Below are 14,631 nucleotides of genomic sequence, written 5' to 3' on the forward strand. Positions count from 1 at the left end.
TTAAGCGAGCAATGTGGCATTGTTTCTTTGTAAGAGACCAAGTTGATCAGATTGAAGTTTTCAAAATAACGCAAGGAATTGACAAAAAGTGAGCCAGGTGATTTATTTATTATCATGAAGAATTTATATTTAAATTTCCAGAAACTAAAAGTGAAGAAGTTAGGAGTGAGAATGGACGTCATGAAGAACTTTTCAACCAAAGGACACAATAATTTTGGAATAAATTTCAGAGAAGACCATTGAGATTGACAGTGGAAATGAGTCAAGGAGGCAGTTCGATGGTTTACTAAAGAGAGACGGGACTGAGAAGCAGAAAAGGAAATACTTGGCATGCATAATGTTCTTCTCCTGTTCCTAATTATCTTTATAATGTAATGGACAGTCTCATGATGTATATACGTAGCAGTGGTGGGACATTCAGTTGCAGTCCAGGATCAGTTATTAAATTGCTCATTATATTAAAGGGCTAAGCATTAGTTCCAGTGCTGACTGACTGAGATTTGCTGAAATGCTTTCAAAAGGAAAGCCTCATCCTTGAGAGTGATTGGATTTCATTATGGAACCAAAGGCAACTGAATGATTGAAGACACATTTATTGAGGATATCTGCTTGGTATCATATTGGTATCACCAACCAGCCAGCCCCTATTAATAGCCCACTCCTAGCAGCCTACCCAGAAATAACCAGCAGCCAACCATTAGAAAACAACCAACTACTGAGCTTGCAATTAGGCAGCCATTATGATAAAACAGTGACGAGAAGCCAGCTACCATGAGAAACCATCATTCATAAGTAGAAGCCAGCCACTAGAGACCAGCATGTCACTGCTGGGAGACAGCCAGATTGCAGCCATCGCCACTATAAACAGGGGTGGGTCTGGGTGATTGGTTCCCAACACTATGGGAACAGGAACAGTGGATCCTGCAGGAATAATAATTGATGGGGAAAATGGCAAGAGTAGGAGTCACAGTAGAACAAGTTTCAGTTTTTTTCCCCTTTTTTTATTTGTTTATGGAATGTGGGCATTGTTGACAAGGCCAGCATTTACCGTCCCTTGAGAAGGTGGTGGTGAGCTGCCTTCTTGAATCGCTGCAGTCCATGTGGTTTAGGTACACCCACAGTGCTGGTAGGGAGGGATTTCTAGGATTTTGACCCAGCGACAATGAAAGTAGCATGGTGTATTTCAAAGTCAGAATGGTGTTGGACTTGGAGGGGTAACTTGCAGGTGGTGGTTTTCCCATGCATCAGCTGCTCTTGTCCTTCTCAGTGGTACAGTCTACCGGTTTGGAAGGTGCTGTTGAAAAGGTCTTGGCACGCTATTGCAGTGCACCTTGTACACACTACTGTCAATGTGCGTTGGTGTAGATGGAATGAATGTTTAAGGTGGTAGCCGGATGTCAATCAAAAGGTCTGCATTGTCCAGCTGCAATGATCCAGGCAGGTGAAGGGTATTCCATCGCATTGCTGACCTGTGCCTTGTCAGATGGTAGAAAGATTTTAGGAAGTCAGGAGATGAGCTAGCTGCCACTAAATACCTAGCTCCTGACCTGCCCTTGTCATCACATAGCTATGTGGCTTATGTTGTAAGGTGTTGGGCAAAGTTCGGTAGGTCTTATTAAGGTATTTATAGCCTTAGTTATCCAACAGTACGCACTTATTAATTACTAGAAACTATATACATAGCTACAGTAAAGGTCTAGGATAGGAGCTGTCTCCATACCTACTTCTACACATAGCTCTGTCCAACACTACGCAGACTCCTAGGTGCAGATCATGTCTTCTCTTACATCACTGTGTAGATGGTACTTTACTCAGTCCCACATTAACCCTTCATGTGCCAGACCCTTATGCTATAGCTTGTCCAGTTAAGTTACAAGCAAGCATGAGGGAAAAACAGCATACTGCTGAGGAACAAAGCTCTTAGACTGGGAACAAACAGAGAGCTCACAGGCCAAGAGTGGAGGGAGAGCTCACGTCAGTCTGGGTAGTTCCAGCAACAGAGGGAGATTTTATTTATTTGTTCATGGGGTGTGGGCTTTGTTGGCTGGGCCAGTACTTATTGCTCATCACTAATTGCCCTTGAGAAGGTAGTGGTGAGCTACCTTCTTGAATCGCTGCAGTCCGTGTGGTGTAGGTACACCCACAGTGATGTTAGGAAGGGAGTTCCAGTATTTTGACCCAGTGACAATGAAGGAACGGCCTTATTTCCAAGTCAGGATGGTGTGTGGCTTGGAAGGGAATTTGCAGGTGGTGGTGTTCCCATATGCCTGCTGCCCTTGATCTTCTAGGTGGTAGAGGTTGCAGGTTTGGAAGGTGCTGTCAAAGGAGTCTTGGTGAGTTGCTGCAGTGCACCTTGTCAATTGTACACGCTGCTGCCACTGTACGTCAGTGGTGGAGGCAGTGAATGTTTAAGGTGGTGGATGGGGTGTCAATCATGCTGGTTGCTTTGTCCTGGATGGTGTTGAGTTTCTTCAGTGTTGTTGGAGATGCACTCATCCAGGCAAGTGGAGAGTATTCCATCACACTCCCGACTTGTGCCTTATATATCGTGGGCAGGCTTTGGAGAGTCAGGAGGTGAGTTACTCACCACAGAATTCCCAGCCTCTGACCTGCTCTTGTAGCCACGGTGTTTATATAGCTAGTCCAGTTCAGTTTCTGGTAACCTCCAGGTTAGCATTGATAGTGGTTGATTCAGTGATGGTAATGCCACTGAATGCCAAGGAGAGATGGTTAACCTCCCTCTTGTGGAGATGTTCATTGCCTGGCATGTGTGGCACAAATGTTACTTGCTACTTATCAGCTCAAGCCTGAATATTGTCCAGGTCTTGCTGCATATGGATATGGACTGCTTCAATATCTGAGGAGTTGCGACTGGTGCTGAACATTATGCAATCATCAGTGAACACCCCCGCTTCTGACCTTATGATGGAGGGAAGGTCGTTGATGAAGCAACTGAAGATGGTTGGGCCTAGGACACTACCCTGATGAACTCCTGCAGTGATGTCATGAGACTAAGTTGACTGACCTCCAATAATCACAACCATCTTCCTGTGTGTTAGGTATGAATCCAACCAGTGGAGAGTTTTCCCTCTGATTCCCATTGACTCTAGTTTGACTAGTGGCAGGAGAAAGATGGAAATTAGGAAAGGCAAATAACCACAGAATACCGCAAAGAAGGAGGCTGTTTGGCCCATTGTGGCGTTGTCAACTCTTTGATGGAGCTACCCACTTAGTCTCACTCCCTGCTCTTTTCCCTTGGATCTCCAATTATTTTCCCTTCAAGTAAAGGGAATTATTAAATTCATTCTTGAAATTATTATTGAATATGCATCGATCATCCTTTCCGGCAATGCATTCCAGATTACAGCATACATTTTTGCTCTGCATACCGCCTAGCTCTTTTGCCACTTACCTCAAATTTGTCCTCTGGTTACTGATCAACCCCTCTGCCACTGGAAACAGCTTCTTCTTATTTACCCTATCAAAACCATCCATGAATTTGAACACCCCTGTCAAATCTCTCCATAATCTTCTCTGTTGTAAGGAGAGCAAACTCAGCTTCTCTCCAAATAACTAAAGTCCCTCATCCCTGGTACCATTTTAGTTCTCTGTTTTGTTTCCTTTTTGAGTTCCCTTTTATGTTAGCTGTTAATCTATTCTGACATTCTCTGCATGACTTATTCTGTTTTTCAGACCTCCTTTGTATCACCTATTCTGTATTTCAGGTCTCCTCTGTACTTAATGTATTCAGCTTGCTTTTTAACTGTATTACGAACCTTTTTTGTCAAAATCCTCCTTATTTGGTTTCATTTTAATCTTCATATGTTTAATCCTCTAGGAGCTCTAGCTTTGGATGTCCAAGCTTTCCCCTCATGGGAATGTAACTACTTCATAACTGAGCTATCTCCCCCTTGGAGGTATCCCATTGTTCAATTACAGTTATGTTTACCAAGTTTTGACTCCAATCCACCTGTTCCTTTTCAACACCGAAATTATCCTCTTCCAGTTAAGTATTTTTACATTTGATTGTTCCTTGTCCTTTTCCATAACTATTCTAAACCTGATGATATTATGATCACTATTCCCCAACTGCTCCCCACTGAAACACACACTACTTGCCCCACTTCATTCCCTAGAACCAGATCCAGCACTGTTCTTTTTTTCACATTGGGCTAGAAACACATTGATCAAGAAAGTTCTCTTGTGCATATTTCAGTAATTTCCTCTCCCTCACTACTCTTGGCCCTTTACACTGGTACATGAGATACAGTCAGCTTTTATTGTTCTGTTTTGAATTGACATTGCAGTCTGAAAGAAATAAAAGCTGACGGTACCTCACACAACTCGCAGGTTCCTAATTTTTCTGTTTCTTCAGCTCTTGCTACCTCTCCAGCAGCCGTGTTATTTTGCCGTGACTTCTGTTCTTCACATTGGGAAGATGTGCCAGCATTTACAGCAGCCCACAGTAAGCATATTCTTTCAGCCAAAAGTGAATATGCATCATACGCTTTGTATTCCTTTAACAGCACCCATTGAAATTACACATTGTAACGCCACATGGATATACTCAATAAATGTGTCCTTTATCATTCATAGTCTTCACTAGATGAATAAGATACTATCCCTTCACCAGTGATAACAAAACTATATTGTCATTTGAAAATTGTTGGAGAAATATCAATGGAACCACATCACTGGAGGACAAAGTTATCTGTTGATAATTCGTATTATGAAGGAAAAATGCACAAGATGGTTTGAAAAGGCAAATTTCACAATAGATCACTGACCTAATTTTAATGTAACCCCCCCATGGAAAATAATAGGTAAAAGTCTTACATTCTCAAATGTTTGGACCCATATATTCTGATGTTTGTTTTCAATAATGTTTTGCTATAAATAAATAAAAAACATCTGCAAAGGTTATTTTTTAAAAAGTTGCATCACATCAGGCCAACAGTTTTAAAGTGATTCTCATCTGAACTGTTAATTGTTAGCTACAAATAAAACATAGCCATTTTACAGGCTACCCATCATGGTCTTCAATCTGGGGGCAAACTTGCCTGTCCTCACTACATGAGTGCACTCGTTTTTAGCAGGGCCACAAGCTGATGAAAGAAAGCTTTCTAAGTGTAATTGATCTCTGGGAGCAAAACTGGTAAAACCAGTCAGTCCTGCCCTGCAGAATAGCAGTCTTACAAGGGAAAATAATAAAATACAAATCTTCTCAGATGGGTCATCAGTTCTGATGAAAGGCCAGTGACCTGAAACGTTAGCGTCTGTTTCTCTCTCCACAGATTTTTTTTTGTTTTTCATTTTTGTAAAACTTTTATTTTTTATATAAGCTTTAAAATAAAGCCATAGTCCTTCTTATGGCCACTAGGTGGTGGTGTGAACCAGCCTGAGCAGCCTGTACCCAATTTCATTCTGTCGTTCTGCCACATTTGTGCCAGAGTAAAGCAACGGATCTTAGATGCTGCACCTGCACTCAAGATTTCTTTTCATAACAGCACTTAGAAGCATTACTATTTCTAGAATTGTGTTTTGAAAATTGTTTGAAACAGTGCCACAATCTGCAGATACATATTTATGTACTACATATATTTTAAATACAGGAGGCAATGAGTTCTTAACCTACTGGCACAGTAGGCAGCCATTCCTTATTTTCACCAAGCGCAGCTATAATTGTTGCTTTTGTGCTACACTGAGCTAAAGGTGCATTATATCGTCTTTTAAACGTTTAAATGGAATTGCACAAAGCACAACAGAAAATGACATAAAATGCCAACTCTGCACTCCAGCGCAAGGAGGTAATTTCAGCAAATTACAGTAATTAAAATATGAAGGCCCCTGGACATCACGTCACAGTGAATGGTTTCCTCACCAATTTTCCTAACCAACGATGATGTGAGCAGGGTGCTAATGGGCAAATATTAAATCTAATACACCTACTGAAATAAATCTATTTTCTTTTGGTGACATTAGTTAATTGGAAGTGTCAAAGCCATGGCTTGTAGCGGAGATGAACCTGGTTGCACGGTAACTTGTTTAACAAGTCGCTGCAGCAAGAAAAAACAGGAAAACAAGTTTGATCTAAAATTACCTCAGGATATAGATTTTTCTTTTGGTTGAAAAGGTGTATATTTTCCCCAAATACTTTCTTCCCTTCTCTCCTCATGGGTGTGCAGTTTCATGGGCTCCATGGCGCCCATTGGTACCTTGCTCAGCTGTGAGCAAATGTGTCTTGAAAGGGAGCGTGAGCAGGATATTCAGTCACAAGGAGCATCACAGGCTAGCCACACATTTACGCATTCACATTTCCAGTAGTTAGATCAGGAACGGGAACCTGGGCCAAATTTCTCCCTCCATAACACCGAGGCTAATTATCATGTGCCTACCACAGCCCCATTGAGATGCTAACTCAGCACTCCTCATGTTCGAGAATTGATCTTAAAAGATTTGACATTTTCAAATCATCTTAAAATAGTAATTTCTAAAATTCCTACTATTTTATTTGGGCAGAGCAATAGCAAAATACAGCTGATTCTGAATACCTGAAATTAAAAACATCCCCCCCCACAATTTCCACATTATTTGTTTGATTTCTCCACAACAGCTTCTTCAGATATAGGTAAATTAGCTATCCTAAAGTGTTAAAACACTTCAACTAACTGATTCAGATTCACCAACAATTGACCCACGAGTTTTGAGAAAATATCTCTTACTAAACTTGTGTCCTGATTCACCATTTTGAAAGCAGTCACATCACAATAAAGTGACTAATGCACTTCAAATGTTACAGATGCTACATGCATTTAGATTTTTTTCCCTTCCCAGGTTTAAAAATTTGCACCTCAACCTTTTAACTGATCTCAAAAATCTTGCATTGATACAACTTAAAGTGAGATAAATACTTTTTTTTTCCATTTCAGCATAATTTAAAGTTTATGGAGTCTGCTCTGTTGAGTCCTGTATGCTAACGATTCTGGATAGTTTGTTAGAATTCCAGAATACGCAAAGCATTCTGTTAAGCAACATAGCAAGGCTTCCCAAACTGTGGATCGCAAGCCCCAGTGGGGTCGTGTGACGGGATTTTGGGATTGCGAGCTCCATGGCAGCAATGGCTGTCATGGACCTCGGACTGAGTGCTAACAACTGCAAACCCCCTTCAAATCCGCATGTTTTTATTTGAATGGTGGGCGTGGCCTAATGGACAGATCTTTGAGGCCTGATTGCTGCTGCAAAAAAAGCCTGTGTAAAAGTAGGTGTTTCTTTTTTTTTTAAAAAAAAAGCACTGCAGTTTAAACAATTCCCACCAAACTGAACCTCTCCCTCCTCCCACACTCAGGAGCTGAGCCCCACCACCCCCACTCAGGAGCTAAAACACCCCTGCCACGCTCCCCACTCCAGGGGTAACACAAAGCCTGAGGCATTAAAAAGGGGTCACACCAGGAAAAAGTTTGGGAAGCACTGCCCTGTGAACATCAACCCCAGGAATCCACTGAGAACCTTTGTACCATTTTCATGCCAAAATAAAAACCAAAGCTAGTTCATAAAAAAATCTAATTTCTTATGTTGAGCCCAGTACACCACCATTGTTTTATTCATTTATGGGATGTGGGCTTCGCTGGCCAGGCCTACATTTATTGCCCACCCCTAATTGCCTTTAAGAAGGTGGCGGTGAGCTTCCTTCTTGAACCGCTACAGTCCCTGTGGTACAGGCGCACCCACAATGCTCTTGGGGAGAGCGTTCCAGGATTTTGGCCCAGCGACAGTGAAGGAACAACGATATATTTCCAAGTCAAGATGTTGAGTGGCTTGGAGGTGGTGGTGTTCCCACTTGGTGGTGTTCCCATGTTTCTGCTGCCCTTACCCTTCCAGATGGTAGCGGTCGTGGATTTGCAGGATGCTCATAAGGAGCCTTGGCGAGTTTCTGCAGTGCATCTTGCAGATGGTACACACTGCTGCTACTGTTCGTCGGTGATGGAGGGAGTGAATGTTTGTGGAAGGGATGCCAGTCAAGCGGGCTGCTTTGTCTTGGATGGTGTCAAGCTTCTTGAGTGTGGAGAGTATTCCATCACACTCCTGACTTGTGCCTTGTAAACGGTGATCAGGCTTTGGGGAGTCAGGAGGTGAGTTACTCTTCGCAGGATTCCTAGCCTCTGACCTGCTCTTGTAGCCACAGTATTTATATGGCTCGTCCAGTTCAGTTTCTGATCAATGATAACTCCCAGGATGTTAATAGTGGGAGATTCAGTGATAGCAATGCCATTGAATGTCAAGGGGCGATGGTTAGATTCTCTCTTGTTGGAGATGGCCATTGCCTGGCACTTGTGTGGTGTGAATATTACTTGCCACTTGTCAGCCCAAGCCTGGATATTATCCAGGTCTTGCTGCATTTGGACATGGACTGCTTCAGTATCTGAGGAGTCATGAATGGTGCTGAACATTGTGCAATCATCAGCGAACATCCCCACTTCTGACCTTGTGATGGAAAGAAGGTCATTGACAAAGCAGCTGAAGATGGTTCGGTCTAGGACACTACCCTGAGGAACTCCTGCAATGATGTCCTGGAACTGAGATGATTGACCTCCAACAACCACAACTATCTTCCTTTGTGCTAAGTATGACTCCAACCAGCGGAGAAGTTTCCCCCGATTCCCATTGACTCCAGTTTTGCTAGGGCCCATTGGTGGCACACTCGGTCAAATGCTGCCTTGATATAAAGGGCCATCACTCTCACCCCACCTCTGGAGTTCAGCCCTTTTGTCTATGTTTGAACCAAGGCTGTAAACCAAGGTAGGAGCTGAGTGACCCTGGCTGAACCCAAATTGGGCATCAGTGAACAGGTTATTGCTAAGCAAGTGCCACTTGATAGCACTGTTGATGACACCTTCCATTACTTTACTAATGGTGGAGAGTAGACTGATGGGGCGGTAATTGGCCAAGTTGAATTTGTTCTGCTTTTTGTGTACTGGACATAGAACCATAGAACCATAGAAAAGTTACAGCACAGAAGGAGGCCATTCGGCCCATCTTGTCCATGCCAGCCCGAAGACACCCAGGTGCCATTTCTAATCCCACCTTCCTGCATCCGGCCCATGGCCCTGCAGCTTACAGCACTTTAGGTGCAGATCCAGGTACTTTTTAAACAAGTTTAAAGTTTCTGCCTCTACCACCAACTTGGGCAGCGAATTCCAGACACCCACTACCCTCTGTTTAAAAAAGTTCTTCCTCTTGTCCCCCCTACACCTTCTGCAACTTATCTTGAATCTATGTCCCCTGGTTCTAGAATTCTCCATCAACGGAAACAATTTTATCCTGTTCACTCTATCTATTTTCCCCATAGCTGGTTAAATGCCAGTGTTGTAGCTGTACTGGAACACTTGGCTAGGGGTGCGGCAAGTTCTGGAGCACAAGTCTTCTGTACTATTGCCGGAATACTGCCAGGGCCCATAGTCTTTGCAGTACCCAGAGCATTCATATCTTGATATCGAATTGGCCGAAGACCGGCATCTGTGATGCTGGAGATCTCCAATGGAGGCCGAGGTGGATCATCCACTTGACGCTTAATGTCATATTACGTGTCCACTTAGAGGGTACTCAGCATTGACATTAATAAGGGGTGTGGGGATCAGAGAACACTTTCAAGAATATCTGCCATAAGAACATCAGATTTCTATTTTTTTAAAGTTTTCTATTTACATAAATCTCTGATTTGTTCCAATAACCTTCACGTGGATTTGTGACACCGCGTCATGTTTATAAGAAAGGCCATGTGACGTACCTGTGAAGCTCTCTCGGATCCCGCGAGGTCGATCATGAATAGCCGTCCAATTCGTACTTCCTGCAAAATGTTCTTGATGCGACTCTTCTGCCTAACGGTGACTTGCAGGACAGCATGAGATCGAGAGGAGGTTTTGTTGGCTGCAGTGGGTTCCTGCGTTCTCTGCTTGTTGCCTTTCACCAACAGCTGCATTATCTAATCAGGAAGAAGAGGTTGAGTTCGGATTATGTCGAATTTACAGCACAGAAACAGGCTATTTGGCCCAACAGGTCCTTCCAGGTGTTTATGCTCCACCTCAGCCTCCTCCCATCCTTCTTCATTTAAACCAATCAGCATAATTTACCTTCCGGCCAAAGTCAATGGAGTTCACAATGGCTCACTGCTTTATACAGCCCCGTCCCAGCCCCGATGGGGAGGTAAAATTCCGGCCAGTGTCTCAAAGCTGACTATCCGAAAACCGGAATTGTCCGGAAACTGGACATTTTTATAAGCTGCCAGGCAGCAATTTCAATTGTTATTAAATGAGTAAAATAGCTTTTAAAAAAAGACATTTTAGTGGACACACAATGAAGGTGAACCAGGTCAAGGGTTCTCCGTTTGCCTATTAGTTGGCGAGATCCACTCCGTGCACTGCGCTTGAAGTTCTTTGACATACGTGATAGGTCGTGTTTCCACACATACAGGATGCTGCAATTCTCTGGTAGCTTCACCATATGTTGAATCTAGCACAGCCTGCGAGTCAGCCTCACATACCTTATTATTTAATTTATTTTTCAAATGTTATTTCTTCGCTATTATGTATTCTTTTTGCAAACTTTAATTTAAAAAACTTATTCATTTGATTTCACGTGTCCCCTATTAATTGAATTAAGCTTCCAAGTTTTTTTCTCCGAAAACCAGCAAGATCTGAAATCCAGCACGGACTCAGTCCTGAAGTTTTCAGTTTTAAGACACAGTACCTGTATTCCTTTCTCCCTCATGTGCTTATCTAGCTTTCCCTTAAATTATTCACCTCAACCGCTCCTTATGGCAGCAAGTTACACATTCCAGCTATTCTCTGGGTATATTCCTCCTGAATTCCCCATTGGATTTATTGGTCTTATAATTATGGTCCCAAATTTTGCTCTCCCCCAGACACAGACACGTTTCCTCTACATTTATCCTATCAAACCATTTCATAACCTTAAAAATCTCTATCAGGTCACCCTTCAAGTTTTCTCTTTTCTAGAGAAAAGAACTCATAGTCAATTCAGTCTTTACTGATTGTTATAACCTCTCAGCTTTGGTATTATCCTTGCAAAGTTTTCCTGCTTTCCTTGCAGGGCTTCTATATCCTTTTAATAGTATGGAGACCAGAGCAGTGTACAGTGCCCAAGTGTGATATTAATCCTAACAGTGCATTTTCAGAATTATACAAAAAATTTAACAAAATTAAATTCCTAACTTTAAAACTGTAAATGTAGCATCAATTAGAATTAAAAATATATAACTCATGCACAACTGTATCCTGCTTTTTAACACCCAGCTGCAGTACATGACAGTGGAAGTTCAATAAATATATCGACACATTCAGAACAATTCATACTCAATCTTGTAAGAAAATTCTAGCTACAAGACAACTGGAAAAATTTTATATGCACTGTTCACAACTAGAATTTCTCTGTCGTCCAGAATAAGGTTTTCTAGATATACTCTGGGGACTACTTTCGCTCATAATATTTTACTGCTTCAAAGTGCGAACTGTTTATTTCATCAAGAAGCATAATTTACATCAACACCAAACTAAATGAGATGGAAGGCCCGAGCTGGAATCCCAACTTTGGCGAGTATTTCTCCCCGTTTAACTCACTGAGTAGAGTCTAAGAAAAACCTGGCTAAAAAAAAAACCCTAAATCCCAGTTGGGTATATTATGATTTCTTTGGCTCGTTGAACTGAATTAACTGAGAATGTAAATACTACACATATCCTGCTTGGATTGGCACGTGCTGAATTTGAAGGGAGGGTGAAAAAACAAACAAACACTGACACCACAAGAGAGTCCTAAGTTGATTGGTCGGTGAGTGTCTACTGTAAAGGCCTGTGTGCAAGTAGCTAGGTTAATTCATCACTTTTAGGAAAGGTGTGTAAATAGCTAGATTATAGAAAAACATAAAAGTTTACATACCCTTAGGTACCTACCTTATAGGCACAGGAGAAGGAGCTGATTGGTGAGTTAAGGGCAAGTGATTCTACTTTTAAATTTATAGTAAATAGTCTTAAAATAGGGTTAAGGTATGGCAGGGTAGCTTGGCCATGTGGAATGTGCATCCTGTGGTATGTGGGGAGTTGTGGATGCTCCATGCGGCCTAGACGAACACATATGCAGGAAGTGTCACCAGCTGCAGAAACCTGACCTCCGTGGTTTCAGAACTTGAATGATGTATGTAATCACTACGGTGCATTCATGATGCTGAGAACTATGTGGATCGCATGTTTAAGGAGGTGGTCACACTGCAGTTAGGAGAATGAGGGTAGGGAGGGAATGGGTGACTCCAGAAAGTCTAAAAATACCAGGCAGGTAGTGCTCTCTAACTCATTTTCCATTTGGATACAGGTGAGGGCGATGGTTCCTCAGTGGACTGAAGCAAGAGTAAGGTTGTGGCACCATGGCAGAAAGAATAGTGGAAGAACAATAGGGGTAGGAGATTCAGTATTTAGAGGAACAGACAGGCTATATACATGACTCCAGGATGGTATGTTGCCTCCCTGGTGCCAGGGTCAAGGATGTAACTGAACAGCTGCAGGACATTCTTTTCGGTGGTGGGGGGTGGGGGGTGGAGGGGGGCGTGTCTGTGGTGTGCTGTGTTAACAGCCAGAAATTGTGGTTCACATTGGTACCAGTGACATAGATAGAAAGAGGGATGAGGTCCTGAAAGCAGATTTTAGGGAGCTAGGAAAGATATTGAAAATCAGAACATCTAAGGCAGCAATCTCAGGATTACTCCCAGTGTCACGTGTTTGTGAGTATAGAAATAGGGGGATTGAATGAATGAACACATGGCTGGAGAAATTAATTAGGAGGGAGGGCTTTAGATTTCTGGGGCATTGGGGCTGGTTCTGGAGCAGGTGGGATCCGTACAAGGACAGCTTAGAAGGACTGGGACTAATATCCTTGTGGGGCGATTTGCAAGTGCTGTTGGGGAGGGTTTAAACTAGCATGGCGGGGGTATGGGGTGGGAACCTGAGACAGAATTCAGGTAGGAAAAGCGGATACAAAAGTGGAAGGCAGCAGAAACAAATGCCAGCACCAAATAGAGGCAAAATACAGAATAATGCTAAAAGGGCAGAATTAATGGCATTCTACCTGAATGCATGCCACATTTGCAACAAGGTAGGTGAATTGAAGGCACAAATGAAAGTAGATGGGTATGATCTAATTGGAGATGTGGCTGCAGGATGACCAAGGCTGTGAACTGAACATTCAAGAATGTTCACCATTTAGGAAGGACAGACAAAAAGGAGGTGGAGTAGCACTGGCAATAAAGGATGAGGTCAGTATGTTAGCGAGAGAAGATCTTCGGCGGCACTTTCCGCACCTGCCCACCCCCGCAATCTTCCGGTCCCGCCGCAGGTCAATGGGCTTCTGGCTGGGGCACCGCCTCGCCCACGGCGGGTCCCACCTTCTGGCTGGGGCACCGCCTCGCCCACGGCGTGTCCCACCCGCGACGGGGCCGGAAAACCCTGGCCCTTAGATCAGAAGAACTGTTTGTGTGGAGCTAAGAAACAGCAAGGGGAAGCAAACAGTGGTAGAAGTTGTTTATAGGCCACCAAATAGTGATGGTGATGCAGGGCATGGTATACATCAGGAAATTAGAGGTGCATGTAACAATACAGTAATCATGGGTGACTTTAATCTACATATGGACTTAGTAAATCTAATCAGTACTAATACTGTGGAGGACGAATTCTTGGAACGTGTAAAGATGGTTTTCCAGAGCAGTATGTTGAGGAAGCAACTAGGGAACAACTAGGCTATTTTAGATCTAGTATTATGCAATGAGAAAGGGCTAATTAATAATCGGTTGTAAAAGAACCTTTAGGGAAGAGTGACCATAATGTGATAGAAGTTAGAAAAAGATGTAGCTCAATCCGAAGCTAGCATCTTAATTCCAAACAAAGAAAACTATGAAGGTATGGGGGACAAGTTGGCTGCGGTGGATTGGGAAAATACATTAAAAGGTATGACATTAGACAGAAAATAAAGAATTAACACATGGTTTACACAAATATATATTCCTTTAAGGCACAAAAGCTCAACAGGAAAAGTGAGTCAACTGTGGTTAATGAAGGAGGTTAAAGATTGTATTAGATCAAAATTCATAAAGTTGCCAAAATAGAGTTGTAAGCCTGAGGATTGGGAGCATTTTAGAATTCAGCAACGGAGGATCAAGAAACTAATAAAGAAAGGGAGGATAGAATATGAATGTAAATGAGCAAGAAAGATAAAAATGGACTACAAAAGCTTCTATATGTATGTAAAAAGGGAAAGATTAGCAAAGGTAATAAATGTGGGTCCACTGCAGACAGAGACAGGAGAATTAATAATGGGGAACGGGGGAATGGCAGAGAAGCTAAATAATTACTTTGGGCAGAATTTTGCCGCTGGCGAGCAGGGGGCGGGGCCCACTCGTCAACACGTAAAATGACGCGGGATGACATCGGGCGGAACCCCGGACGTCATCCAGGTCCATTACAATTTTCAGGAAGCCGGGCCCGCAGCAAAATCAGCTGTGCGCCCGCCGACCTGTCAATGGCCAATTGAGGCCATCGACAGGGTCATTTAAACAATTAAAGGACCTGCCCGTAC

The 14,631-nt window shown here is 42.8% G+C and overlaps 1 protein-coding gene across 2 annotated transcripts in view; it reads right to left on the reverse strand.

The window, feature by feature from the left end:
• kif19 (kinesin family member 19) overlaps window positions 1–14,631 on the reverse strand; it is a 219,357-nt gene that overhangs the window by 37,619 nt on the left and 167,107 nt on the right. For both annotated transcript variants that reach the window (XM_078570994.1, XM_078570993.1), the window contains exon 7: window positions 9,785–9,979. In XM_078570994.1, coding sequence (XP_078427120.1) covers window positions 9,785–9,979 — 195 coding nt within the window. The remainder of the gene's footprint in view (window positions 1–9,784; window positions 9,980–14,631) is intronic.

The sequence above is a fragment of the Cetorhinus maximus genome, chromosome 24, assembly GCF_964194155.1.
Source record: "Cetorhinus maximus chromosome 24, sCetMax3.hap1.1, whole genome shotgun sequence".
NCBI classification, from domain to species: Eukaryota; Metazoa; Chordata; class Chondrichthyes; order Lamniformes; family Cetorhinidae; genus Cetorhinus; species Cetorhinus maximus.